We start from the raw sequence: 26,421 nt of genomic DNA on the forward strand, positions 1-26,421 counted from the left end.
GTATCAGGTGAGGCAGTCATAAGAACATAAGAAAGGCCCTGCTGGATCAGACCAAGGCCCATCAAGTCCAGCAGTCTGTTCACACAGTGGCCAACCAGGTACCTCTAGGAAGCCACCAACAAGACGAGTGCAGCAGAACCATCCTGCCTGTGTTCCACCACACCCAAAATAATAAGCATGCTCCTCTGATACTAGAGAGAATAGGTAAGCAGCATGACTAGTATCCATTCTAACTAACAGCCATGAATACCCCTCTCCTCCATGAATATGTCCACTCCCCTCTTAAAGCCCTTAAAGTCCAGTAGATATGATGGTCTCAAACCATTTAGGGCTTGAAAGGTCAATACCAAAACCTTAAACCTGATCTAGTACTCAACCTGGAGCCAGTGCAGCTGGTGGAGCACAGGCTGAATATGCACTCTCCACAGGGTCCCCGTAAGGACCCTTGTCACTGCATTCTGGACCAGTTGAAGTTTCCAGAGCAGCCTCAAGGATAGCCCTGCATAGAGTTCTAAGACACAGACCTTAGTTGGCTTATATAAAGATCTGATTGAACCCCTTTTATCTGGAGAGGTAGTCTAGTGCCCTACCTGTTGAATGACATTTGTGCTACTCTGAGAACATGAATTGCCAGTCAGTCAGGTTTTGAGCATACCAACAGAAGAGTATCACTGCTAAACTACGGAGAGCAAGTACGCATGAAAAAGCACTATACCCACAAGCAGTGCGGAGTTACCTTGCTTTGTAGATAACATCACTGTTCTGACCACAGTTCGTACATTTTCCTTCTGTGGGCTTGGAAGGGTCTGGGCTTGGACAGCAACTTCAGGGGAGCTGTCTGATAAGAGGAAAACAAAGCTATATTAAGCTGCACTATTTATTACTGTTTAGCATTTCTGTAATGCTCTTCTGAGAGCTTGAAAACCTCCATATACATTTTACTATGGTCTTATCCAACCCTTCCTTCAAAAACTCAAGGCTGTGTACATGGTTTTCCTGATTTCTTCCTTGTAACAACTCTGTGAGGCAAGTTAGGCTAAGAAAGAGTGATTAGTTCAAACTCATCCAGAGAGATTAAAGGCTGACTAGGGATATGAACCTTTACTTCCATGATCCCACTTTAAAACAACAACACTTGAACCACTATGCTATACTGAACACATGAAGCTGCTTTATACTGAATCAGACCCTTGGTCCATCAAAGGCAGTATTGTCTACTCAGACCAGCAGTGGCCCTTCAGGGTCTCAGGCAGGGGTCTTTCACATCACCTACTTGCCTAGTCCTTTAACTGGAGATGCCAGGGATTGAACCTGGGACCTTCTGCATGCCAAGCAGATGCTCTACCACTGAGCTACGGCCCTTCTATTAATCCTTATATCTTTACAGCAACCTGTAAGGTAGGAATTCTAATTGCAAAATGCAGAGATAATGACTTTTCTGAGGTGGATTTAATATGAGCTTGGAAAGCCTCAGCTCAAATTCTACGTTAGCCACAAACCACTATTGGCAACATTTTATTTATTTAAAATATTTTAAGCCACTCACTCTATATAAAGATGCTTGAGGAACCTTACAATAAAAATCTAGTAATTTTTTTAAATACAGTATTAAAAGCTATAAAAGACATTCAAAATCTCATATTATGAAGACCAGAAAAAAAATCAAACATGTCGGTTGCTGTAGCACAAAGGAACTAGGTAAAACTCACTACTGATGAAGCATACTACATAAAGTAACACACATCAGTTTGCAAATCCTACATTCCTGTAAGCAAAGGTGAAGTATCCTCCCTGTAATGCTGACACATGCCCCACTTTGAAAGGCTGTCTACATGCTTGAGCCTAGTACTAATTTGATGCGAAACAATCCGTAGGACTAAGTCATCAGTTACTTGTAAGTCCGGGAAACTGACTTACACAAATGTTGCAGAAGCAACCTTAAGAGTCTAAGGTGCTATTTACACAGCCCAAATAATGCACTTTCAATCCACTTTCAATGCACTTTGAAGGTGGATTTTAGTGTGAACTGCCAAAATCCACTTGCAAACTATCGTTAAGGTGCAGTGAAAGTGGATTGAAAGTGCATTATTTGGGCTGTGTAAACAGCACCTAAGCTTTTGACTCAACTGAGCACAGAACTGGTGAATTAACAGACTTGGGAATTACATTATCATGACATGTTTCATTACATTATATTGTCGCAGGCAACCATATGTGAACAGGATTTTGATATGAAAATTAGGCTTCATAAGGATAGAAATGTGTTAAAAAGATGTTATGTCACTTCATAGACTGGAACACCTTTGACTGTATAAGCTCAAGGCTTACTCGCTATGCTGTAGAAGCAAACTCAGATTCTGCTGCTATAGTCATTTACTACAGCTGACACGATAAACGTCACAGCTGCAGGTGTGCTCATCTGATTAAGCAAAACATACTGCTTGACAAGGAATGATAAACACTGTCATATCTACTAACTACTGCAGATGGCAGTCAAGTGCATAGTACTGCTTATAAGGCCTATTGATTAACTACTGGCTAAGTTACTGTTTATTTATAGAATGCTTAAGCTAAGGGATTCTAGAACCAAAGTTGACTGGACCTATTCCAGCACATCTACAAGATAATGGCTCTGAAAAGATATAAATAGAGATCTTTCTCTGACTACAGGTGAGAGAGGTTCCTGATGGTCTAAACCTACTGACCTATAGACTTCCTCCATCTACCAAAGATGTAAAACCATGGCAGCCTAATTCTTGCGTGAATTAGGAACCGGATTCTTGCATGAATTAGGAACAATAATTTGTTCTTGTCTCTAAATCTGGAGAACTCTCACAGAGAGAGGTATTATGCCACACAATCTGTCTCTCTGAAGACTGATTGTCTGGAATAACTGTCTGTACAATGCTTCATCCTGAATATGTGATGAAGGCCCTTATACTCTAAGGATTATAAGGGTATGGATCTTACCATATTTGAATATGGTGACATTGAGAGCTCATTTGTTCTAACAAGACTAATGTCTTCTCATAAGATCTATCTTATGTATAGTCTTCCTAGTTTTGACAGACAAGATGTAAATGCAGCTTCTCTAAGAAGCCCACTACCAGAGCATATTCCAGGGGTTTCTCTACACAAGGAGGAAGCACTGAATATACTCTGCTGTCAGTTCTAAGACTAGGTCTCACACAGAACTGTCTGACATACACATGCATACATAAACATGCATTACAGCCAACAATGGCTAACACATAGAATTACTCCAATTGGAATACATATAATTGGAATACATTGATGGATATCCATGGAGCCTTAAGCTCTTAAACTGAACTATACTCAGTACTCTCTAAAGATTGGCACCATCAGAGAGATTGCCAAATAGAGTTTATACTCTACACATAATGTTAAGTTTTACACATAGCTTCAAATACTGATTAATTACAGTATAGCAAAACCATCAAGGTGGCTCTTAGCTATACAGCAATGCTTACGGCAATGCATACTCAAAGATGGCTTTCACATAGCCTTTTCTAATCTGAACATGGGATTCAGACCCATAAACCTCAAACATATAGACTCTATGGTCTCATGCCTTCAGTCACAAACAGACTGCTGGAAAAGCTATAGTATCAGCTCTAACATGAAACTATGGTACCAAAGAGATCTCTCCTACCTTTACAACTACTAAAGGCATTGAAATAACATAATAATACTTAGAGAATACCTGAAGGAAATCTAACTATTCTAAGTGAACTTATAGAATCCTTACAGAAACTCTGCAATGACATGACTGGGTAAAGTATGTCTTATATTTAAATAATTTGAATTAGGATATTTATTCAATGCACTAACCATTATTTTACAAGATTTCTGTAAACTGTATTATTTCCTGAATGAAATATATTCTTGGGAAACTCTTATATAGAGTCATAGAGATTGTTGATATTGCTAATATTGCTTGCATACATAGGATAACATTTTGTTCCTGTTGAACTAACTAATATAGTTTTTATTTCTGTAACCATTTACATGCATATATTTTATATGAAATAAATAGTATTTTATTCATATATTCTTTTCATATTTTTACTGGAACATTTCAAAAGAAAGTCTATCTCGCAAGAGGTGGAAAGTGTTGATCCCTGCTTAGTGGGTAGCAGGCTGAATAAGATAAAATATCCCTTTTCAGGAAGGGGTCGATTCTAAGAGCTTGGTTACCTTAACGGCACGGACCGCGACAATATTAATCATTATCATGTGATTCTTTGTAGGTTTCATGAAACTCCTACAGACAGATCTTTTGAAAGAAAATTAAGGCAGATCACTATACGCAATGAGAAAAGTATATTCATCTGTCTGGAAGATTTCTACTTTATCTTGGCTTACACTATTTCTATTTTTAAATTCACATAGTTATACGGGAAGAGCAATGCCTTCAGAATGTAAAAGGCTGCAAAGCAACTCATCAACATATCAGCACACTCTCCTGAAGACTAGACAATCAAGGTGCCAAAAAAGAACTGTGGGACATCATCCATTCAGCTGAAGCATCCATGCCGCTCACCAAAAGCTGATAAGTATAACAGCAGTCCTTTGATTTAACATGCAGTCCTTTCATTTAATATTTTGGAAAACTGCATTTCAACGTGTAAACTCCTTTCACAGATCTGCACACATGTTGGCACCCAAACTGGCTCTCCATTCTGGACCGCAAAAGTTCAACTGCTATGAAATCACATTTTTCTACCCTTAATACTTTTCCCAGCTGTTGAATTCCAATGCATAATAAGAGTATGGTGGCTTGACTCCTACTCTAATTCTTTATGAACACCTTAGCAGTTTGGAAACAATATAACAGCCTGAAAAAGTCAGTTATGATTTGTGCTGCCAACAGAACAGCTAGCCTGTTTGCATCTATGTATGAGGGATCCTTACTGCTTGAGGCAGGAAGTCCTCAAGTGCATGGGAGATTAGATAGGAAAACAAACTCACCACCTTGCTTCTTTGACTTTTCTTTCAGTTTCTTTGACTTGAGTTCTTCAAGCGTTTTGATTCCAAAATTAAAACTATCATCTGGGGGGAAAAACACAGAAGTTTGAATGACAGATGTGGACAAATGGCCAGAGATTTCATATTTAGTGTCTCCTCTACAAGTGGGTGGGACTCTTGCCCAGCTGGGTTTCTGATGAGCCACTGGAGCATATGATTGGCTGAGATTAAAATAACGTTTCAGCAGCAGCTGCCACCACACCACTCCTCTTTCTCATCATATTAAAAAAAAATATTCCTCTTCACCCCTGCACTTGGGCTTCCTCTCTGTATGTGGCTCGGCCTCTTGTGGCTGCGTCCATCACCCTGTGTCACAATGCCGAAGGTGCCCACAGGCTCAAAAGGTCTTGGGATATCCGCTATATAATCTGTGATAATAGTGTCTCTTGCAAGAAAATGACACCAATATAATCTTTATGACATTAGCAGGTTTGCTTGCATATTCTCATAAACAGCCTGTCAAGGTGGATTAGGCTGACCAATTATACAACTTCAAACAACGTATCAAACTACATGGCCAAGAAGCCGTTTCAGCCTTGGCCTCCTAAATCCAAATTCAACATTCCACCCACTACACAGCACAGGTCCATGATCTCATATTAACAGTGGGACAGGTTGCTTCCACCAGCAGCACAGCCTATAACTGCCACTATTGCAATGGCACCATAGGCATGACCTCCTGGGTTCATTTCCTTATCAACAGGACAAGTAATATGCTTGGTAGGTTTAGGTGTTCCTGTCTTCCTCTTCACAAGAACACTTGCAAAGTTAAAAAACAAAACAAAAAAACAAACCCACATTAATCTGTGCACAAAGCACCCACTGTGCACTGTCTTGGGTGGACTGATTTGCTACTTCTCATTTTCGTCATCATACAACGAACAGTGGAAATGGCACAGGAAGCCTGCAAATAGCTATGGAAGAATCAAGGGTTTTATTTTCTTTAACATCCATTCAGCTTTAGAGAAAATAGACTATTCAAATTCTCGAAAGTAAATAAGAGAAAAGGAAATTAACTTAAACAAAGATTATACTATTCATAAGGGCAATGCCACTAATCTGGCCATAATTCCTATGTTCTGGGGACTTGTTTTTTTATTATGAGCTTCAGGAATGTTTTTGTATAGTGCTTGAGGGAGCAGATAAAAGACCGGTTGCTTGGTGGGTGGGAAGGAGCAAGGAAAGGTGAGGGTATGAGAGCTATGAGGAGGAGGAAAAAGAGGAATTAGTGGAGGGGGCGGACAGAGGGTGTCCCCTGCAAGTCCTCGTGAGTTCTCTACTGTGCAACTGGGCCTGACCTGGCAGCCAACATTGCACAGATGCTTCAAGGAAAGGCTTCTGAGGGAGGGAAGGAGGGAATGAAGATGGGGCAGATAAAAGTAGGTTGCCTGGTGGGTGGGAAGAAGAGAAGGAAGCAGGGAAAGGGGACAGGCTGGGGGGGGGGCATTCACAGAAGCCAAGAAGAAAATAGTGGGGGAGGGGAAAGCAAGGTGCCCCACTTGTCCTATACTTGTCTTAAATCTTCCAACAGTAGAATTAAGTGCATGCAAGCAAGTCCACATTAGCAATACAAAGTAGTCCAAATGTGAAATGAAGTATTCTTATAACAAACTATAACATGTCCTACTGAATGCCCAAGATTTTCTTACTTTTGAGATTATGTCAAGTGTACTAATTCCTCTATTTACCTTTGTTTGTGCTAACCGTTGATTTCCGAGTAGAAACTACCCGTAATCCATTATGAGTCTCTGCACTGGTTTGCTGAAGAGGCATTTTAGAGTCATCACCTTCTTCAGATAACTGATCTGAAAGGAACAACATAGCATAGAATCAGAGTTGGAAGGGACCAGAATCATCTAATCCAACCCCCTGCACAATGCAGAAAATTCACAACTACCTCCCCCACACACCCCCAGTGCCCAGAAGGCCAAGATGCCCTCCCTCTCATGAACTGCCTAAGTTCATAGAATCAGCATTGCTGACAGATGGCCATCTAGCCTCTGCTTAAAAACCTCCAGGGAGGGAGAGCTTACCACCTCCCGAAGAAGCCTGTTCCACTGCGGAACTGCTCTATTAGAAAATTCACTAAGACTTTTGGATTGCATCTTTGCAGATCTTGAACACAGAACATCTTTGCCTGCTTCAGTTGATCAAAGGCCTAATTTGATCAACTTGAAAATACAGAGCAATCTTGCTAGGAATGGGATCAGAGTTAACGTTATATGATTGGTTATTGTTTTTATTTTGAAATTAAATTTGCATTTAATCTATGTTGCTAGTTCCTTGGGTGACCAGTTGCACTAAAAAGCAGGATACAAACTGAATTAGGGAATGTTGTAATTTAGTGTGTAATGAAACAGAGACCTTTCACACTTTAGGGAAATATATTCTGCTCACCGTCATCATCTTCATCATCATCCGCAGCATTAATTACAACAGGTGGATGCGTAGGGCTGGGGACATTTTCAGAGTTTTCCACCTTCATGACCCCACGCAGCTGGGGGGATGGATTGGACTGGACAGAAAGCTTATTCTGCTGCAGCAAAATCTGTGTCGTCTTTATATCATCTTCTACAGATTCAGTGACATTTGGAAGAATATCTAAAGGGAAGACCAAACCCCCCATAAATGACAAATATTTTTGTAGAGACTCCATGTATGTGGAGTCTCTATACACCAACATCCCCCATGACGACGGGCTACAAGCCATTAGAAATACCATCCCTGACAACAACACTGCAGATCTGGCTACACAACTCTGCAGGTTTGTTCTCACTCACAACTACTTCCGGTTTGGTAAGGACTTATACCTTCAAATCAATGGCACTGCCATGGGCACTCGCATGGCTCCACAATATGCCAACATTTTCATGGCAGATCTAGAACAACGTTTTCTGAACTCATACCCACTGGCACCTCTCCTTTACTTGAGATTCATTGATGACATTTTCTTTGTCTGGACTCATGGCAAAGAAGCCCTTGAAAGATTTCACCAGGCTTTCAACGACTTCCACCCCACTATCAATCTAACTATGAATTACTCCGAACAAGAAATCAACTTCCTAGACACCACAGTATGGATCCACGGGGCACACAAGCACCATATTGTACCGGAAACCGACGGATCGGCAAACATGCATCCAGCCACCACCCCAACCATATCAGACAATCCATTGTCTATAGCCAAGCCCTACACTATAGTCGCATCTGCTCCAATCCTTCAGACAGAGATACACACTTGAGAGACCTACAGCAAACATTTTTGCAACTACAATATCCTGCTGATATGGTGAGAAAGATGATTGAGAAGGCCAGAATGATACCCAGGCACAACTTACTACAAGATAAGCCCAGAGAGAATGACAACAGAACACCTCTGGTTGTCACTTATAGCTCCCAAATAAAACCAGTCCAACGTATTATTAAGGACCTACAACCAATGCTGGATTGTGACACTTCCCTCGCTGAAGCACTGGTGGGGCGTCCCTTTCTTGCTTACAGACAGCCGGCTAACCTAAAACAACTTCTCACCCATGATGATAAACTACTTAACAGGAACATGGACTCTGGCACCAAGGCCTGAAACAAACCAAGGTGCCAACTTTGCCCTCATATAGATTCTAGGAACATCATCTCTGGACCCACCAATGTCAGCCATACTATCTCAGGTTCATACTCCTGCTCATCTTCTAATGTGATTTATGCCATCACATGCCAGCAGTGCCCTTCCACAATCTACATTGGACAAACAGGTCAGTCTCTTAGACAAAGATTAAATGGACATAAGTCTGACATCAGAAACCACAATATTCAAAAACCAGTGGGAGAACATTTCAACCTTCCAGGACATTCTGTTGCAGATTTAAGAGTAGCAGTTCTCTTACAAAGGAATTTCAAAGGGAGATTGGAAAGAGAAACTGCTGAATTACAGTTGATATTCAAACTAAAGTCAATGCATTTACCTGGGCTGAATAAAGACTTTGCATTCATGGCTCATTACCAATGCTGATTTCTCCACACCCATCTCTCCCCTTGAAATTGTTCAAGACTTTCTATTCCTTGGCTCCACCATCAACCAAAAGGGAGACTGCAGCCAAGAAATTAAAAGGAGATTGAGACTGGGAAGGGCAGCCATGAAGGAGCTAGAAAAGATTTTGAAGTGTAAGGATGTGACTCTGGCCACCAAGACTAGATTAATTCATGCCACCATATTCCCTATTACTATGTATGGGTGTGAAAGCTGGAGTGAAGAAAGTTGATAGGAAGAAAACAGATTCCTTTGAAATGTGGTGTTGGAGGAGAGTGTTACGGATTCAGTGGACTGCCAAAAAAAACAAATCAGTGGGTTATAGATCAAATCAAGCCTGAACTGACCTAGAAGCTAAAATGACTAAACTGAGGCTGTCGTATTTTGGTCACGTCATGAGACGACAAGAGTCACTGGAAAAGACTGTCATGATAGGAAAAGTTGAGGGCAGCAGGAAAAGAGAAAGCCCCAACAAGAGATGGATTGACTCAATAAAGGAAGCCACAGCCTTCAATTTGCAAGATCTGAGCAAGGCTGTCAAAGATAGGACATTTTGGAGGACTTTCATTCATAGGGTCGCCATGAGTCGGAAGCGACTTGACGGCACTTAACACACACACATCTCTCCCCTGGACATCACAGACTCTTCTGCATACCACAGCTAATCCCATCACGCCTGCTATTCACATTTACATACTGTTAACATTTACATACTAATGCTTGTCTGAATTCACTCTCCTCTACTTAAAGACAGATGGATTCACATTCTAGCTGTATCTGAAGAAGTGAGCTGTGGCTCATGAAAGCTCATACCCTACCAGAAAATATTTTTATTAGTCTTTAAGGTGCTACTGGACTCTTGCCCTTTTCTACTACTGCCTGATTATATTAGATTGATGTTATATGATGTTAGAATCACAACCAGTGATGGATCCATTCCTGGCCAATATTAACAACCTTGCTAGATACTGCTATCACTATTAAGACCTCAATTTCTACTCAAAATGGCCAACTAAGACAAGACAGCCTTATTCCTTTGGTCATTTTGATTATAATGTCAAGCTTATACACACAAAAATAAGCACCTCCAGCTGGATCAAACAAAAGGTTCATCTAACAAAATACTACTACTACTACTACTACTATTAATAATAATAATCAGCCACCAACCAGACAGTGGCTCTATATACAGCTGTGTGCTAGCAGCTCCATTTGGTAAAGAAATTTTTTGGAAGCAGTTTCCCCAACGATTCAAGTAATTTTAATAGTACCACCAGAAGATGCTAACAAGGGTTGCGTTGCTGTCATTAAAGTTATCTGAACTACATGGAAACCACTCGACACAACTGATGTGAAAGAAACTACTTTCAACATGGCTCTGTTTCAAGATGCAAATAAGACTTAACATCTTTAAAAAAGTCTTTGTAAAGCATCTAGCAGCTTCAGGAGATTTATAAAATGAAGTTATTCCTCCATGGCCTGTATTCACTATGACTTTCTAGATGCACTGTTGGAGGCAGGGAGAGATGACAACTCAGGCATGGCCTCCTTACAGCAACTAAAAAAGCATGTGTGTAAGGCAACTGTATGAACACTTTGTAAACACATCAAGGCAGAAGAAATTTCCAAGGAAAAAAAATCAACTCACTTTTACTCGGAGGTAGAAAAAGCCCATCAACAAAGCGTCCCTTGTTGTGGTGGAATGCACAGTTCAACTTCTGACACCCCACTGGTTGATTCTCCCAATAGCATGGAATCTCATTACGTTTTTTCTGAAGACAGAACAAAGACATAAAGCGTACTGTAAGAACCGCCTATAAGTCCACCTCAAGCCACAGCACACTGAGACACTAAGGGCTAAATTAGATGAGATGGTGTCCATGGTTTCAGCCCATGGATGTCAGCACCATTTCAGAGCCTAATGAGGCAATTTTAAAATTCTGTGAGGGCCCAATCCTGAATGGGCCTGTACTGTAGTGGGAAGAGGTGCTTTTGTTTCCCTGCCATTTTTAGTGCCAAAACAGCTGGGGGGGGGGGGGAGTGCAGTAGTTCAACACTTGAAAAGGCATGTGGGGGGGACCATCAAAAACGCCTCATCCTGCTATGCTGTAGGCCTGATCAGGACAGGACCCTTGGGGCATTTTTTTAATCGCCTCACTAGGCTTTAGAATGGTGTTGCCCACAGGTCAGACCCAGGGACACCATCATATCTAGTTCACCCCTAAAACTGCATACCCTTTAAAGCCCGAACATTTCATCAGGATAATAAATAACACAATATCTCATTTCCCAAAATTACACTCATTATTTTTGGGGACAACCGCCTATGCAGAAATTACTTCATTACAATGGCCAAAATTCAAAGGGCGCTTCTCGAACGGCAGCTGCTGATGGCCAAGACCCAATCATTATTTTCCTTTCTTACTCTATTTTACCATTCTTTCCAATTCAGTAAGCTACTATCGTCACAGGATAATGCTGCTGCAGTTGTCTTGTTTGTGGGCTTCCTAGAGGCACCTGGTTGGCCACTGTGTGAACAGATTGCTGGACTTGATGGACCTTGGTCTGATCCAGCAGGGCCTTTCTTATGTTCTTATGTCGTCCAGAAATGCAGATGACCTAGGATTGTACTTTGAATGGATTCAAAACAAGGTTGGAATTGTCAAAATAACCTTACAGAGTATAAGCTCTGCATATTTTCACGTCTGCCTTAATTCATACCCATCTCTTTATAATTCGGCAAAAGGCTCCATGCTAAGAATACCACAAACAAGTCAGTCTCAACAATGCCAGCTGTTTTACAAGGACAACTCATGTCAGATTAACTGTGTTTTGACAATAGTTATTTAATAGACAAACACTCACATCAATCTCCATGTGTCTAAACCGGCATACACTCCTGAAGCATCGTCCTTCCTGCCAGAGGGAGCAGATAGTTTCATTCCCCAGGGCAGCTTCACAGTGACGGAAAGGGCAACTATCTCCCTGTGGAGAATGAAAGAAAATATAACCACAAAAACCCAACATCACCTATCAGAAGTATAGAACAACAAAACAAGAACAGTCACCCTGCCAGCCAGGAACAAAGGGTGGTCAAAAAACACAATTCTAACTATTAGCAAAATGCCAGCCTTTATGGTACACAAGGTTTGGCAGGAGGAAGGGCCTGTTCATTGCACCATGAAAGATAGGCATTGGCCCTGGACCACCCACTAGCAAAAGTGATGGGGTTACTTTGTTTCCATCTTTACACTGTGATGAACTGCAGTATTTTTACATTTCCCCACAGAAACTAATGGTAGCTGTTCATTTATATATGAAAAAGCAAAGGGATGTACAATCTGACCAGTAGTAGGACTAGATGCATCTTTTGCCTCCGATTAATCAGTGTCTGGGGTGAGAGGCACAATTTATTCCTCCCAACTAAGATCCAAATTGCAGCTCATTTACATTGTTCTACAGATAGAATGCACTGGGAACCCAGCCTGCCCTATGTTCATAGCTCCACTCCTTTATTTGTAAAGTCATGCCCTGAGTTCAGGCTATACTAGAACACCATTAAATCCAGAAACTGACTTTTACCAACACAATTCTGAAATATATAGGTGGCAGCGAGGGGGGAATCAAAAAGAAAGGCATATCTGGAACACTGATATGACAGATTTAAGAGGAGCAGCTCAACATTTTGTAAGCTTTGTGCTGATACCATGTAAATATGTAAGTGGAAAAAGAGCTTAGTTATAAACGGGCTAATATAACCACAGCTTCATTGGAGATTGGGAAGTTTTTTTAAAAAAAATAATATTTTTCTCCATGAAGACATAAAAACAATTCTTTCCTTTAGCTATAATCTGTTGGATTTATCAAATTACGTTATACTTACAGGGAAAGTATACTAAAGCAAACACAATTAGAGAATGCTGGGAAAAACACATACCTTGGCACATGTGGAGTAGAAATAAAAATAACAATCTTCTCCTTGGTTAGTCATACTGAGTAATAGATTTACTGTAAGCTATGCTGGAGCGTGTCAGCTGAACACAGGTTTCCAAGTGACGGCTGGCCGCAACTTGGTTTAAACTGACCCAAATCTTCTGTAGGCTTTCTGCTATCTTCTTCAATATATTGTCCTGGAAACAGCAAAGAGGGGGTTTTTTTACACTAGGATCAGAAATTTCACTACTCTTTTTGGCTTCAAAGCTACTGAAAAAACTTTAAAGTTTAATCAGTAAGTGGGAAGTGAAAAGTAAATATCCCATTTTAATAAAGGGTTGGATTAATCCTCAACATTAACAAAGTAACAAACTTGTGATTCAGTCCAGTTTCTCAGTATTCTTGTATAATGTATTAATATAAGTAATAAGGCACTAGGACTACAATAAACTTAATCCACAGCAAAATGAAGGTTCATTTATTTAGCACTGAACAGATAACACAAAAACAGTATTCAGGAAATGTTTTGCTCAGTCCCTACAATAACACTATTCCTTTCCTGACTGGTGCCCCAAGTAGATGGAAGGGAAGACTGGCTAGAGGGCAGGCTGTGGTTAGCCAAAGCAAAGGCTGGCTTGTCCAAGTTCAGCAAAAAAAAACAACCTTAGTATTGACATTGGGTAAGACAAGGTTCCATTTTAAGCAACATCAACAGACACAACTATGCTCTCAACAAGTGACACAAGTTTAAACCAGCACATTTTACAGGAAAGTGCAAAAAAAAAAAAAAAGCAGAGGTAAGTACTTCTTATTCATGGATAGTTATTGTATAAGACCACTATTTAAACCCGCTAGTGGAGAAACTGCAGCCACTGGTCAAACCGGTAAAATTTTCAACAGCTGCAGTTTTCAACAATTGCGAAAATATAATAGATTTGCTACATTTTGAGACAGAGCATAATCACTGCTATTTTGGCAAAATGTCAACCAGCATGTTACACTGACAAGGCAATAAAACACTTCTACACTGGTGCAGAAGCTGATGATTAATCTCTTCAACGGTTTAGCTGCACCAGTCTATAAATACAGCACGCCACCACCCAAAGCAGCCAGAACATTCCAATATGCTCTCTGCCTCATGCCAGTGCACAAGCTCTTGTAACCATATTGTAAGTGGATCGATCTCTGACTCAGGACAATATTCATTAAGCCAGAGAGAGAAGTGATACACATCAAGAAAGGCAAGATAACAGGCACAGTGACAGCTTGATTTGACAGACTGCAGCCTCATTTTACTTGATGGAGTTCATATTACCATAAGGTAATGTAATGCTACTGCATTACGTGGTATGTATACAATTTGTAAGTCATGGATATGCAAGCATACAAGGTTACCTACAGAATCTTTCACATGTTTGTTTAGACTTAGTCTGACTGCAACTTTTCATTACATGTAAGATGCCGTCCACCAAGAGGGAACTTCCTACATGATCATTTCTATAATTACAAAACCAAAAAACTTACTATTTTACCACTTTCTGTAGAAGGAACATCCTTAGTTCCACTGGAGTCTAAAAGAAGCTCTCATAATTTAATGTACTGTATGATACTGTATTTTATTACTTCTTAGGGTTCTATCCCATTTTACTGATGGTAAAAAAAAGAGTCCTGAAGCTATCTTAGCATTCAGCTTCGCAGTCTCTATTCTTCCTGTTTTGCTAAACCTAGAACCGAGTACTAAACCGGTGTCACAACAAGCTGTTCCAGGCCATAATTTACAACTGAGTTTTATCATCTATGAAAATACCATGCTTCAGCTAAAGACTATTTGCCAATTAATTATATCTTAGAACTAGTATTTAATGTTCTAATATATTTTAAAAACAAGATTCAGAAATTAAAAATGCACTTTCAATTGACATACCTGGATAAGTTCACCAATCAACTCTCTCTTCAAAGACTTCCAGTTATTTTTCTCCTGTAGGCCGAATCAACACTCAATCCATGAATTGATAACAATGGAACAGAAAGACTTTTCTTCCTCACAATGCCAAGGAAAAACATCTCATCCTCATTCAAAATTCAGACAGAGGGTGAACAACTACTGGAGGAAGCAAGTCCATTTGAACAATCAGGAAGACTGGAGACAGTGATGATTAATTGCCTCTTCAAAATAAACAGTTCATTTAAAGATGAACTTGTGTTTCAAAGCGGCTGCAAAGAAGAAGATCCATCTTCCACAGCCGGACAATTTAGCTTTTTTTTTTTTTTTAAATTAATACATAACTTTCAATTTCTTGTCTTCAAGATCTCTTCACCTATTGGAAAAAGGAAAAACCTTCCCCGATTTTTATTAACTGTATAATAAAAACATACTTGAATGTATAAACCTATGTATATACACATGTGTATACCCACATACATGTGTTTATACATGCAACAATGTATACACAAGCATGGACAGATAAAAATGATGTTTAGGCTATTTTCAATTTAAAGTTGAAAATCAAATTTGGGGAACTCGCGTGATTGCTTTTGTATACAAATACATTTTCTGGTCAGTAGTTTGCGAATTAGATAACGTTTGCTTTAGAACACAAATACATAAAATGCATGTTATATATATGTGCAGACACAAGGTGTACACATATATACAACCAATCTTACAACAATCAGTTTTAGACAAACTGAGTTGCAACACAACTTTATGGAGAACATAACTGCATGATATAGTACTTTCAAAACCGATCTGCTCATGTCTACATGTGATTTAGGAAAGGTAGTTTAATTTTGCTTTTAAGATATCTGATTTTTTTTTAAATCTTCAATATTGTTTACCTTATCACTGCAAAAAGCTTACATAGGTGCACCATCTCAGGCTGCTTACTCTTGATAAAGATTGACAGGATGTTGTGGATCCAATATCCTGACAACCAACAACTTTGCAGCCACAGAACACAAAATAAAACCTTGTTTATTGAAAGAACACGGCTTATACTTTTGATGTAATTTAGACTATATAAACTATTTCTTATAATTAAATAATAAAAGGTTAGAACCTTTTACTCACACAAATACTAGTGTATTTCCTGGATTTTTTTGGCAGGGAATTTCCCCAAATCTAAAATAGAGAGAGGAGAAGTTGCTGTTTTTGGTGTGTCTGTTTTTGTTTTTATTAGTCATCTAGGCTGCATTTTTTCATAAAGGGTATTTACATGTTTTTAGAACTAAACAACCCACCAAAAACTCATGTTTAATGTTTTGGAGTTTTTTGCACTTAAATTTGATTTACTTGCACTAAATTATACTAGTGCACTGCAACATGAAGTTTACATTAAGGAAAAAGAATCAGTCAAATTCATATTTAGTCATAATTCACTCTTACTCCTATATATTCCTTCAACATCAACTCATATACATTTCTTGAAAATACAAATTATTGAATTCCGTTAACAAAACTATTGCTTTATAATTTGTGTATCCAATTTAGATAAATAATGAAGTAATGCTACTGTACTTTGATAGCTGACATACTATTTGAAGGCCAACTTGATCCTCAAGTATTGACAATCTTGGAAAAGTTGCACAATTTTGTGTTTCAATCATACACATGCTTCTAAGAGCTAAAGTATTACTTATTAGCTCTTGAGCACATGCCAGAAAAAGACAGTGTTATTCTCAGAAGTACAATGTGAGTTTAATGCTCTAAGCACAGGATGACAAACCTTCACATTCTAACCCACGTGCTCACACCATTTCTCTCACTTTAACTGACTATCAAGCAAGCAATCTGCTAACATGCTGTCACACTGGGGATGTTGTAAGCATGTGCAAGAGATGGTTTAAAGACCATAAAGCAGTTGCAGCTATTGATGGAAAACCAGGAGAACACATTTTCTTCTCCTAAGCAAACTGTGCTAAAGCACAGAATAGAAACCAACAGCTACAGTTCTGCTTGCTATTCCTCTATTTCATGGTAGTGAGTAATCTCACATATGACAAAGCCCAAGGCCTAAATGAAAAAATCAAATAAAAATAATTGAGATTTCTGAAATCTATCTTAAGGAACATCAGCTGCACAATACTATCAGAACACTATCAGAACCTGAATAGACCAGTGTGCACAGACTGAGCCTTGTTCTATTGGCATTTAAAGTGCAAAATAAAAGGAAAGTGATCACTGCAATTTCCAACAAATATGTAGCTGGGCCTGCAATGTGTGTGTGTAAGATGCCTTCAAGTCGCAGCTGACTTATGGCTACCCCTTTTGGGGTTTTCATAGCCTTGTTATTTTCATTGCTAGTAGATTTAATAGTCCATTGCCAGTTACAGCAACACCACTGAGAAGCTTTGAAGCAAGGCACTTATGACTTTTGTTTCAGGGTAAAGGATTCAAAAGCAATCGTTTTCACATACACCCACACACTGCCTCATCAAGAATACAGTTATGACATCCCATGGTAGTACTATGAGGAATAATATCTTGTTAAAGCAGGTTCAAATAAAATAGTATTTTTTACTTGAAAGCCTTTCTGCATAGTCAGGAGCAAGTGACAGACCAGGTACATCACTCCTCAAACCTGCAGTCTTAAGTGGCACCTATACAGGCCATCGGAGTCCAATAAAGTGAGAGATAAGGATGGCCCTAGCCACCTTCTTTTCCTATAATACTGTTTGGCTATTTTAGATTTCAGCATGCTCACAAAAGTAGTCTGCCTTTTTGTTTTTTACAACTAATCAGCTAAGTAAGCATGGCACATGGATAAGGGCAGCATCACTCAATGCACAAACTTTTTTCAATGTTGCCCTTAGAAACTAAGGGGTGAAGAGTCGCATGCCGATTTGGTAAGCAAATCCTTGTAAATATATCAGTTGCTGAACAAGTATTGCAGTACTGTAGAAAACAGTAAGTCACTGCAGAAATGTTTGAGACAACAGCTGATTCCACAACTTATAAGTGTAAACCTTTGAAAGGGAGAGTTAAAAACAAAAACAAAGTTGCAAGTTTTCAACCATGTTCCGTTATAGCTCTTTTTCTCATCTGCAACCTAATTTGCAGAGTTGGGTACTAGAAAATTCTGATGGCAAAGCTACATCCTCTTACATACAGCCTCTTACCATATAGAGGTGAGAAAGGTACTGTTGTGGTCAAAATGCTCATGTTTTGAGATGTGAAGACCTAAATATAAATTCATTTGTTCCAACATCAAATGCACTGCTACTTCGTTCTTTTCACTGGCACTATTTCACTGCTGGCTACAGCCCAGTGGAAAAGAAGTATGAATGGCAGGTGCTGTTATAATGTAGGGTTGCAAAAGTTATATATACCCTGACATCCTTTAAAGTGATGCTATTCCTTTATACAGATGTTATATGCAGCCCAACAGGCACTGGAATCAATGTAGGAAAGGTTCAGTACAGCAGGTATCTTTTCCCTAATACCTGGCAGCTGGATGTTCTGATCAGTTTTGATTTCCCCTGACAAGTGACAAATTATTATGATGACCAGCACTATAGCAGTGGAAACAACATCCTTGGAAAATTCTGAGCTTCTTGCATAGTGGACACTGAGATCCAAACTTCTGGAATAGGATGATTCTCTTCCATATTCTTATTATGTATAGGCACATCTGATGAAGCAGGTTCTGGCCCACAAAAGCTTGTGCTATGCCACAAGAAATGGCGCCTTATGTTTTGTTGTTGTTGTTGAACCTGCCCTCTACTGAATCAGACCATCGTTCCATCAAGGTCAGTATTGTCTACTCTGACTGGCAGCGGCTCTCCATGGTCTCAGGCTGAGGACTTTCACATCACCTACTGCCTGGTCCTTTCAACTGGAGATGCTGGGGATTGAACCTGGGACCTTCTGCATGCCAAGCAGATGCTCTACCTCTGAGCCACGGCCCCTCCCATCATTCTCCCATTGCAAAAGGCAAACACTGTGCCAATAATGTTTTCCATGGAAACACTGTCATCACACCAGCATTTCCTGCATGTAGAGTGCGAACATGAGGTCATACCTTTAAGCACCTGTGCATCAGAGAGCTGCAACCCAATCAGGGCTCTCCTCAACCTGTATAGGATGGCACTGTAATTCACACTAAACCTCAGAAATATAAACTTTGTTCAGATGCCTGACTGAATGCAGATTTTAAGAAGGGTCTGCTTATAAAAAAAGAACACCCGATTTTTAATACAGCATCCCTCTTATTTTGGAAATGAACCTCCAATGCCACAAACTGAATGCCACAACAGCAGAAAAGATGGCTATACACTTTTTAAAAGTGTACAAATGCTAACACAGAACATCTATTACTGTTTTCTAGAGAAGTTTCAAGAATACAAGAATTCAAGTCAACTACTGAAGTAACCCGTTACACTAGATCCTGTTTATACTGTTTTTCAGTCTAACGAAGACCATAGGATTTCATATCAGTGCTGCTAGAAATGGCAAGCCCAGGCTATAACCGCTCAGACGGGGAAGTGATGAGGGCCCAGAAATGATCTTATTTGTATTATCTTTGGAGTTAGGCCAATTCAGCCTACACTTTCCTAGATGCTAGCAAGGCTCTGCCGAGTAGAAGAGGGGAAAAAGAGGTCTTAAAGAACAGGAAAAGGATAGTCCCAGGGCGCAGAGACAGAGCTCCGAGAAAGTGCCAATACTACTGATCCAAACCGGGGGGGGGGGGCAAGGTAGGCAGATTAAAATCGGATGAGAAGAACCGGGGAACCGACTTTTCTATAAAGCGCTCGACAAAAACGCAAATAACGGGCCCGCGAAGGAGAACGGAAGACAGGCCTCGGAAATCAACGTCGTTCGTTAGTTTCTAGGCCGCGGGCCTACGAGAGGGATTCAATACAAGGATGGTCCCGTTCAATTAACTATGGCGGCGGCGGGGGGGGGGAGGAGGAGGGAAGAGACCCAGGCCTTTGCCTCCCGCGCGCAGGGACTTTACCGAGCCCCGGGAGGGCGCCTCTGTCCGCAGCAGCCGGCCTTCCGTCCCCGTGCCGCGGCGCTTCTCTCCGGACAACGGCCGAAGCTCCAGTCGTTACCGTCGTCACCACTGCCAGCCTCCAAGATGGCGCCTCTCCCCAGGCCCCGCCGACGCTGCCCGGAAGTGCGATGGCGGACAAGAGGCAGGCGTTGGTAGAACGCCGAGCGGCGTTTCCCGGCATGCCTTGTGTTGGTGGCGGGGAGGGGTCTTGTTCTGCGGGGGAAGCGGCTGCAGCTGTTCTCCAGGAGGCGTCGTTTTCTCTTTCTCTCTTTGCAACGATTGTGTCGGCGGGAGGGGGGCAGATTTCAATTATGAATAGGATAAAAATGTGACTCGGTCATTTCGATCCGAAGAGTTCCTTTCTGCGCGCACAAGCACTGGCATGTACACACAACTAAAACACGAAAATTGGTTTGTCTCCTTAGAAAACAGAACCACTGATTGATCTTGTACAAATAATACAACTATGACTCACTATCCTTTATCAGGCGCCCAGGACGAATCTTAAATGCCCAGAATGAAAAAAGGAGAGGAAACGAATGAACTCATCTACTCGAGCAAGACAAAAAAATGCAAGAAAACTAAAATTGCTATTCTGTGTTACTATGGGTAGAAAGAATTGAAAGTGGCATGGTATAGCCCGATCTCGTCCGATCTTGGCTACTAGGCAGGGTCAGTATTTGGATGGCAGACCACCAAGGAAGACTCTGCAGAGGAAGGCAGTGGCAAACCATCTCTGCTCATTCATTTGCCTTGAAAGTCCCTTGCCGGGGTCACAGTAAGTCGGTTGCGACTGGGTGGCACATCCGTAGCAACTATTGGTAGACATGTGTTTTACTTGAGTAACGTTGACGAAAGAGAGAACTAGAATAAAAATTGTTCACCTTAACTAAAAGAGCACGTATGTTCACGACTGTGGTTCAGATCTCTCCTCCCGACACGATTCTTGAGTCTTCGGCAATGTTCTACGAAGATCTGCAAACCCGCTGAAATGCTACCAACTACAGCTAGGAACCTGAAGTGATGACACAGAACCACGCAGACCGTAGCCCTTCGGTAGGAGAGCGCGCGCTGGTGTAGCCATAGATACAAAATGGCCTTCGCGTGTCTAGGAGCGTAGTTGCGCCGCCTCTATGATCAAAGCGGAAGTGACGCGCGCACTTGCTTGCCTGTACGGGAAGTGGCGGAGACGTCGGCGCGTTGCGAGCGCGCGGGCGGTTGCGTGCGGGGCGAGGAGGCGAGAGGCCAGCGGTTCCGGCGGGTTTTTGCGCGTTCTCGGCCATGGCGTACCGCGGGCAGGGCCAGAAGATCCAGAAGGTGATGGTGCAGCCCATCGTATCCTTGTCCAGCAAAGTTGAGCCCGAGAAATGAAGGAGCCCGCCAATGGCGCGGGCTTGTGGGGACTGCTGGAGCTAGGGCAGGCGGGGGGGGGGGTGGTCGTTTTCAGGGGCCAGTGAATGTGCTTGGCTGGGGAGAAAAGCTGGGCCTAGGAGTGCTGATTCCCCCCCCCCTTCCCTTTACTTTAACTGGTTCTGACGCAGAAATACTGACCAGGGCTGTGTCTCTCCTCCTCCTCTAGGAGGGATCGTTGCGTTTGGAGGTTGTGGGGAGGGAGGTCTTCAAGGAAACGATTGCGATGTCAGCGCCTTCCTCGGAACTAACAGAAAGGCGCCTAAACACCAGCTGCCTCTGTGTTTGAATTGTAGCTATAAATTGTTAGTAGCAGGAACGTTTTTTTGTTAAAAAGTTTAAATAAATATCTTCCTTAAGGTATTCTTTTAAACCACTGGTTCCCAACCTTTTTTTGACCAGGGACCACTAAACTTAGAATAATATTTGAATATATATTTTTATAATAGAGAACTTTTAATTGAAAATATTAATTTATTGGTTTATAACTTTGTTTCGTGGACCTTAATTTCGTTTTCGCGGACCCCTGGGGGTCCATGGACCCCCGTTTGGGAACCAGTGTTTTAAACGATCCTGCAGTGTTTAGTTAGAGTCGCTAATTTTTATTCTTTGGATCGCTTAAGTGTAATATAGGAAAAAGTCTCCCCTAAGCTGGGGGAATTGTGGCAGCAGAACTTGAATGAGCTGGCTGATTAGAGGATGTTACCTGCCACCTTTTGTTTTGAACCAGAAATTGCCACTTTTAAAAAGGAAGTACTAATTCTTTAGCCTGTGTGGTGTAATGGTTAAGAGTGGTGGTTTGGAGCGGTGGACTCTGATCTGGAGAACCAGGTTTGATTCCCCACTCCTCCACATGAGTGGCAGAGGCTAATCTGGTGAATTGGATTTATTTCTCCACTCTACACATGAAGCCAGTGAGGTGACTTTGCGCTAGTCACACTCTCTTAGCCTCACCTACCTCACAGGGTGTCTGTTGTGGGGAAGGGAAGATGATTGTAAGCTGGCTTGATTCTTCCTTAAGTGGTGGAGAAAGTTGGCATATCAAAACCAACTTATTCTTCTAAACTTAAAAAGTTGTATCAGATTAGGAGGCTGGTTTTCTTGGGGAAATAATGGAATTGAGTGGGTTGGAGCTTTTGGTATAACCATCAGCCCCATTCTTGTCATGTTCTTGAGTGAAATGAAGCATTGACTTACGTGGGGATAAGATAAATGTTGAGAAACCAGCTGTGTATTTAACTTTTCTTTAGTTGGTTTCAAATGTTGCAAAACACATTCTGAAGTAGATCAGTGTGCCAAAAATATTGCCTTTCATAGCCACTCATATATTATGTGGGGTAGGTGTTTAAAAATGCCAAGAGTTATGTTTAAAGCTACTATATTTTTCTCTTTTGCACTAATTTCCATGTAAAAAGGATATGATGGTGACATTTAAAAGTCATTCAAGGTATTATAGTTGTTGTGTCTAAATTACTTGCTTAGGTGTAAAGTGTTGAATGATGTGGTTTATTCTACTGTTGAAATCAGTTTCCTAGAAACTTGTTCATGTGTTGTTTACCTTAAGTCATTTTTACAGAACCTCATCTTCAGATATCTACAGAATGTAAGTGAAGTCGTTATGCACAATACAATCTGATTTATGTTTTAAGACAAGAGAAATGGGGAAATGGCAAATGGAGCATAGTTATAGCTGGGGAGTTATGTTTGTTTGCAAGGTCTTCAGCTTTTAAAAGTGTGCTTAAGGTATTAATAAATATGGTTACTATTAAGGCTGCCCTGACCTGGATGGCCCAGGCTAGCCTGATCTCGTCAGATCTCAGAAGCTAAGCAGGGTCAGCCCTGGTTAGTATTTGGATGGGAGATCACCAAGGAAGTCCAGGGTTGCTGTGCAGAGGAAGGCACTGGCAAACCACCTCTGTTAGTCTCTTGCCATGAAAACCCCAAAAGGAGTCGCCATAAGTCGGCGGCGACTTGACGGCACTTTACACACACACACACAATATTAAGGCTTATGGTAAATTTCAATATTATGGTAAGAGTTAACTTTCTAGAACATGCAGACACATGAAAGGCAATGATGAGGTGAGCTTTCTGTAGCAGTTCTAAATGATTCAAGAGAGTCCTGTCCCTTCAGAATACTTGGGAGCTATTTAAATCTACATAAATTGAAGGCCAGATAGAAAGCATACCTCAGGTTAAGAAAGGTGTCATATCTCACACACACACACACACACACACAGGAAAGAAGGAAGGCAATGTTCTCACCCTGAGCTTTGATCTAATTGCTGTAAAATTCATGGGGATGATTCTTTTTACTGTGTTAAACTTTGGGGCAGGCAGAAGCTTTTGCTTGCTCCAAAGTTTAGTATGACATAATAAGACCTCCACAAAATTCTCTGCAGTTATGGGTAACTCTGGAAGATCTGTGTGCTGCCTTGTGTGGGGCACTTGCCCACAGTAGTCAGTTTTGAGGAAATGTATGTGGCCCAGCTATGTAACTTATTGTCTTCATTGTTTAATTTGTAGAGGTCCAGAATTCAAGTGTGGCTGTATGAACAGGTGAACATGCGGATAGAAGGGTGTATTATTGTGAGTATTGCACCCCCCTCCTACCAATCAGGACACCCATATTCTAATCTAAAAGCTATCTTAGAAATTAGTACCACTGGTTCAAGGGAGTGAGTCTGGTTACCTATCCTACATGTGTCACTGATGGGCAAGATGAACCAAACAATACAATTAGTAAGCATTTCTCTGATTCCCTGTCATTTTGGTATCATGTGATACTTTTGTCACGTGACAACTCCGCATCATAGTTTCATTTGATAAGAACAGTAAAGTGGAAAGCAAGCTGCCATGTGTTGAATTTATGTTTTTTCCACCTTGTTCTGCTTCCTTTAGAAATGTGGCAATTCACAGAACTGTGTTTGGCTTGCAGGGATTTGATGAATACATGAACCTGGTGCTGGATGATGCTGAGGAGATCCACTCCAAGACAAAATCAAAGAAACAGCTGGGTAAGTGTCAGGAGGTTTGGATATCACAAATGACATTATAACAGTGGGTATAAACCTGCTTCTTTTCTGCCATTAGTGAAATGCCAGTGATGGTTCTTCATTGACATTATGAAGACTCCTGGGAAAGCTTTAGTTCAAGGAACCAAGCTTGTAAAGTTTGTATAGCTTGTAAAGTTTTTGGCACAGGAAATCTATTGGAGTGCTTTGACACCTCTGAGCTCTCTTGGCTCACTGGTGATTTGTTTATGCAGTTAATCATAGGGTGGGAGTTTTCTAGTGTGCAGAACATGGCTGACAGACTCTGCCTCTGTTGCCTAAATTTGGATTAAGTAAAAATACTGGTTCATCTAAAGTGCCAGTAGGGTTAATGTGGACATTAGTCAAGTGTAGGCAGATATGCATAATTGTATCCAACAGAATGCAGTGACTGCAATCCAGAGAAATGTACAGAAGATATTATGTGTGTGCATGCACACATGTCTGCTTGCATGCACAAGGCTTTCAGCAGTTTTGCCCAGGAGCAATGTCTACCTAGCTTGCCAAGCAAAAAACACCCAAACTGTGGAAGTGTTGCTTTAGAGCTGAAGCTGGACAAAATGCCACAGAATTTCTTGGGGGTCAATTATTTTGATGGTAAAGGATTACTGCATTTTTCCATGTATAAGACGATGGTTTTTTCTTTAAAAATTTGGTCCAAAATTGGGGGTCGTCTTATACACAGAAATCCCGGTCTAAAGATGTTGCCACTGGCCCCACCCATCAGCTGTGGGGCGGGGTGGGCGGCAACCGGTTTGAACACCAGACATTGGCCGGCCAGGGCAACCGGCCTCTTGCTCGCTCTCTTCTCCGCCCGTCAGCTGATGGGGGTCAACTTATACATGGGAGTCATCTTATACATGGGGGCGTCTTATACACAGAAAAATACAGTAATAGCTTTTTATGATTGATTGCACTTCTTTAATGTAAGAACAAACTATTACTGGAGGAGGATGGGGCAGTATTAAGGGTGGAGAGTTAGGTGGTTAGGATGGCTAGAAAGGTTATCAAATCTCTTCCATGCCTGCAATTGGATAATTGGGATGCATGATGATATGTAACTTAATTAAAATGTTATTAGGAAAAAGACAAACTTTAGTATGCATTGGTCTAACAGCACTCTTTTTTTGTTACAGGTCGAATCATGTTAAAGGGAGACAATATTACTCTTCTACAAAGTGTTTCTAACTAGAAACTGCTGTCCTCTGTTTTCTGATTATGATGTTAATCTTTATATGGAAGGAAGTATGTGGTTAATCCTGTAAATTCCAAACTGTGCTTCAGTGTCTAAGAAGAGAAAAAATAATTAAGTCAATTTTAGTTTGTGCTTACCTAGTTTCAATAACTTTTTTAACATTGGAGTGATACTGTAGTTCTTCATAAATAAACTTTTTTACGTTAATAGATTAATCTCTGTTATTATCCAAAGTATCTTGTGCAGAAATACAATGCCTGCGATAATCGTATAGCAAACAAAGCATTGTTTACGATGTCTGTACTAGCAACAAAATGTTAAAACACCTGCATCTTACCTTCTAAGGTAATTTGTTTTATTTTACATCATTTAAACTTCACTTTTCTCCCTAGTGGGGACCCAAAACAGCTTCCATGGTTCTTCTCTCGACCAGTTTCCTCAGAACAACCCTGTAAGGTTGGTTAGGCTGAGACAGAGTGACTGGTTTAAGATCACCCAGCAAGCTTCCATGGCAGCGTGGGGATCCGAACCAGGATCTCTCACTCTAAGCGCTACATAAAAGCAAATTGTAGCTGGAGGGAACAGGCCTTAGTTCATGTGTTATATGGAACGAAAAACGCTTTTATTTCATATACTTCTGTACTGTTCTGCACTGTTAAAGTGGTTTCTATACAGACCCTAAGCCAGTGATGGTGAACCTTTTAGAGACCGAGTGCCCAAACTGCAACCCAAAACCCACTTATTTATCACCAAGTGCCA

The 26,421-nt window shown here is 40.9% G+C and overlaps 2 protein-coding genes across 2 annotated transcripts in view; one reads left to right on the forward strand and one right to left on the reverse strand.

The window, feature by feature from the left end:
• Positions 1 to 13,151, reverse strand: part of ZC3H11A (zinc finger CCCH-type containing 11A) — a 30,053-nt gene extending 16,902 nt beyond the window's left edge. The window contains exons 1-7 of the mRNA XM_056844122.1: positions 13,014 to 13,151; positions 11,942 to 12,061; positions 10,725 to 10,848; positions 7,447 to 7,650; positions 6,738 to 6,854; positions 4,993 to 5,073; positions 737 to 838 (exon numbers count right to left, since the gene is read on the reverse strand). Of these exons, the coding sequence (XP_056700100.1) occupies positions 737 to 838; positions 4,993 to 5,073; positions 6,738 to 6,854; positions 7,447 to 7,650; positions 10,725 to 10,848; positions 11,942 to 12,061; positions 13,014 to 13,067 (802 nt within the window). The 5' untranslated portion in view covers positions 13,068 to 13,151. The remainder of the gene's footprint in view (positions 1 to 736; positions 839 to 4,992; positions 5,074 to 6,737; positions 6,855 to 7,446; positions 7,651 to 10,724; positions 10,849 to 11,941; positions 12,062 to 13,013) is intronic.
• An 8,105-nt stretch (positions 13,152 to 21,256) lies between these two features.
• On the forward strand, positions 21,257 to 25,694 carry SNRPE (small nuclear ribonucleoprotein polypeptide E). Its single transcript, XM_056845258.1, has 5 exons — positions 21,257 to 21,339; positions 22,991 to 23,017; positions 23,941 to 24,003; positions 24,353 to 24,431; positions 25,604 to 25,694. The coding sequence occupies exons 1-5, from the start codon at positions 21,286 to 21,288 to the stop codon at positions 25,657 to 25,659; spliced, it is 279 nt and encodes a 92-aa protein (XP_056701236.1). The 5' UTR covers positions 21,257 to 21,285; the 3' UTR covers positions 25,660 to 25,694.
• The last annotated feature ends 727 nt before the right edge of the window (positions 25,695 to 26,421 follow it).

This window comes from Euleptes europaea, chromosome 2, assembly GCF_029931775.1.
Source record: "Euleptes europaea isolate rEulEur1 chromosome 2, rEulEur1.hap1, whole genome shotgun sequence".
Classification (NCBI taxonomy): Eukaryota; Metazoa; Chordata; class Lepidosauria; order Squamata; family Sphaerodactylidae; genus Euleptes; species Euleptes europaea.

What these genes read in the sequence shown, in the direction of transcription:
- SNRPE (XM_056845258.1), top strand. Translation starts at nt 21,286, where the DNA reads ATGGCGTACCGCGGGCAGGGCCAGAAGATCCAGAAGGTGATGGTGCAG. An exon ending in AGGTGATGGTGCAGCCCATC is followed by an intron (nt 21,340 to 22,990) that starts GTATCCTTGTCC and finishes TCATTTTTACAG; the next exon opens with AACCTCATCTTCAGATATCT. An exon ending in TCTTCAGATATCTACAGAAT is followed by an intron (nt 23,018 to 23,940) that starts GTAAGTGAAGTC and finishes TTTAATTTGTAG; the next exon opens with AGGTCCAGAATTCAAGTGTG.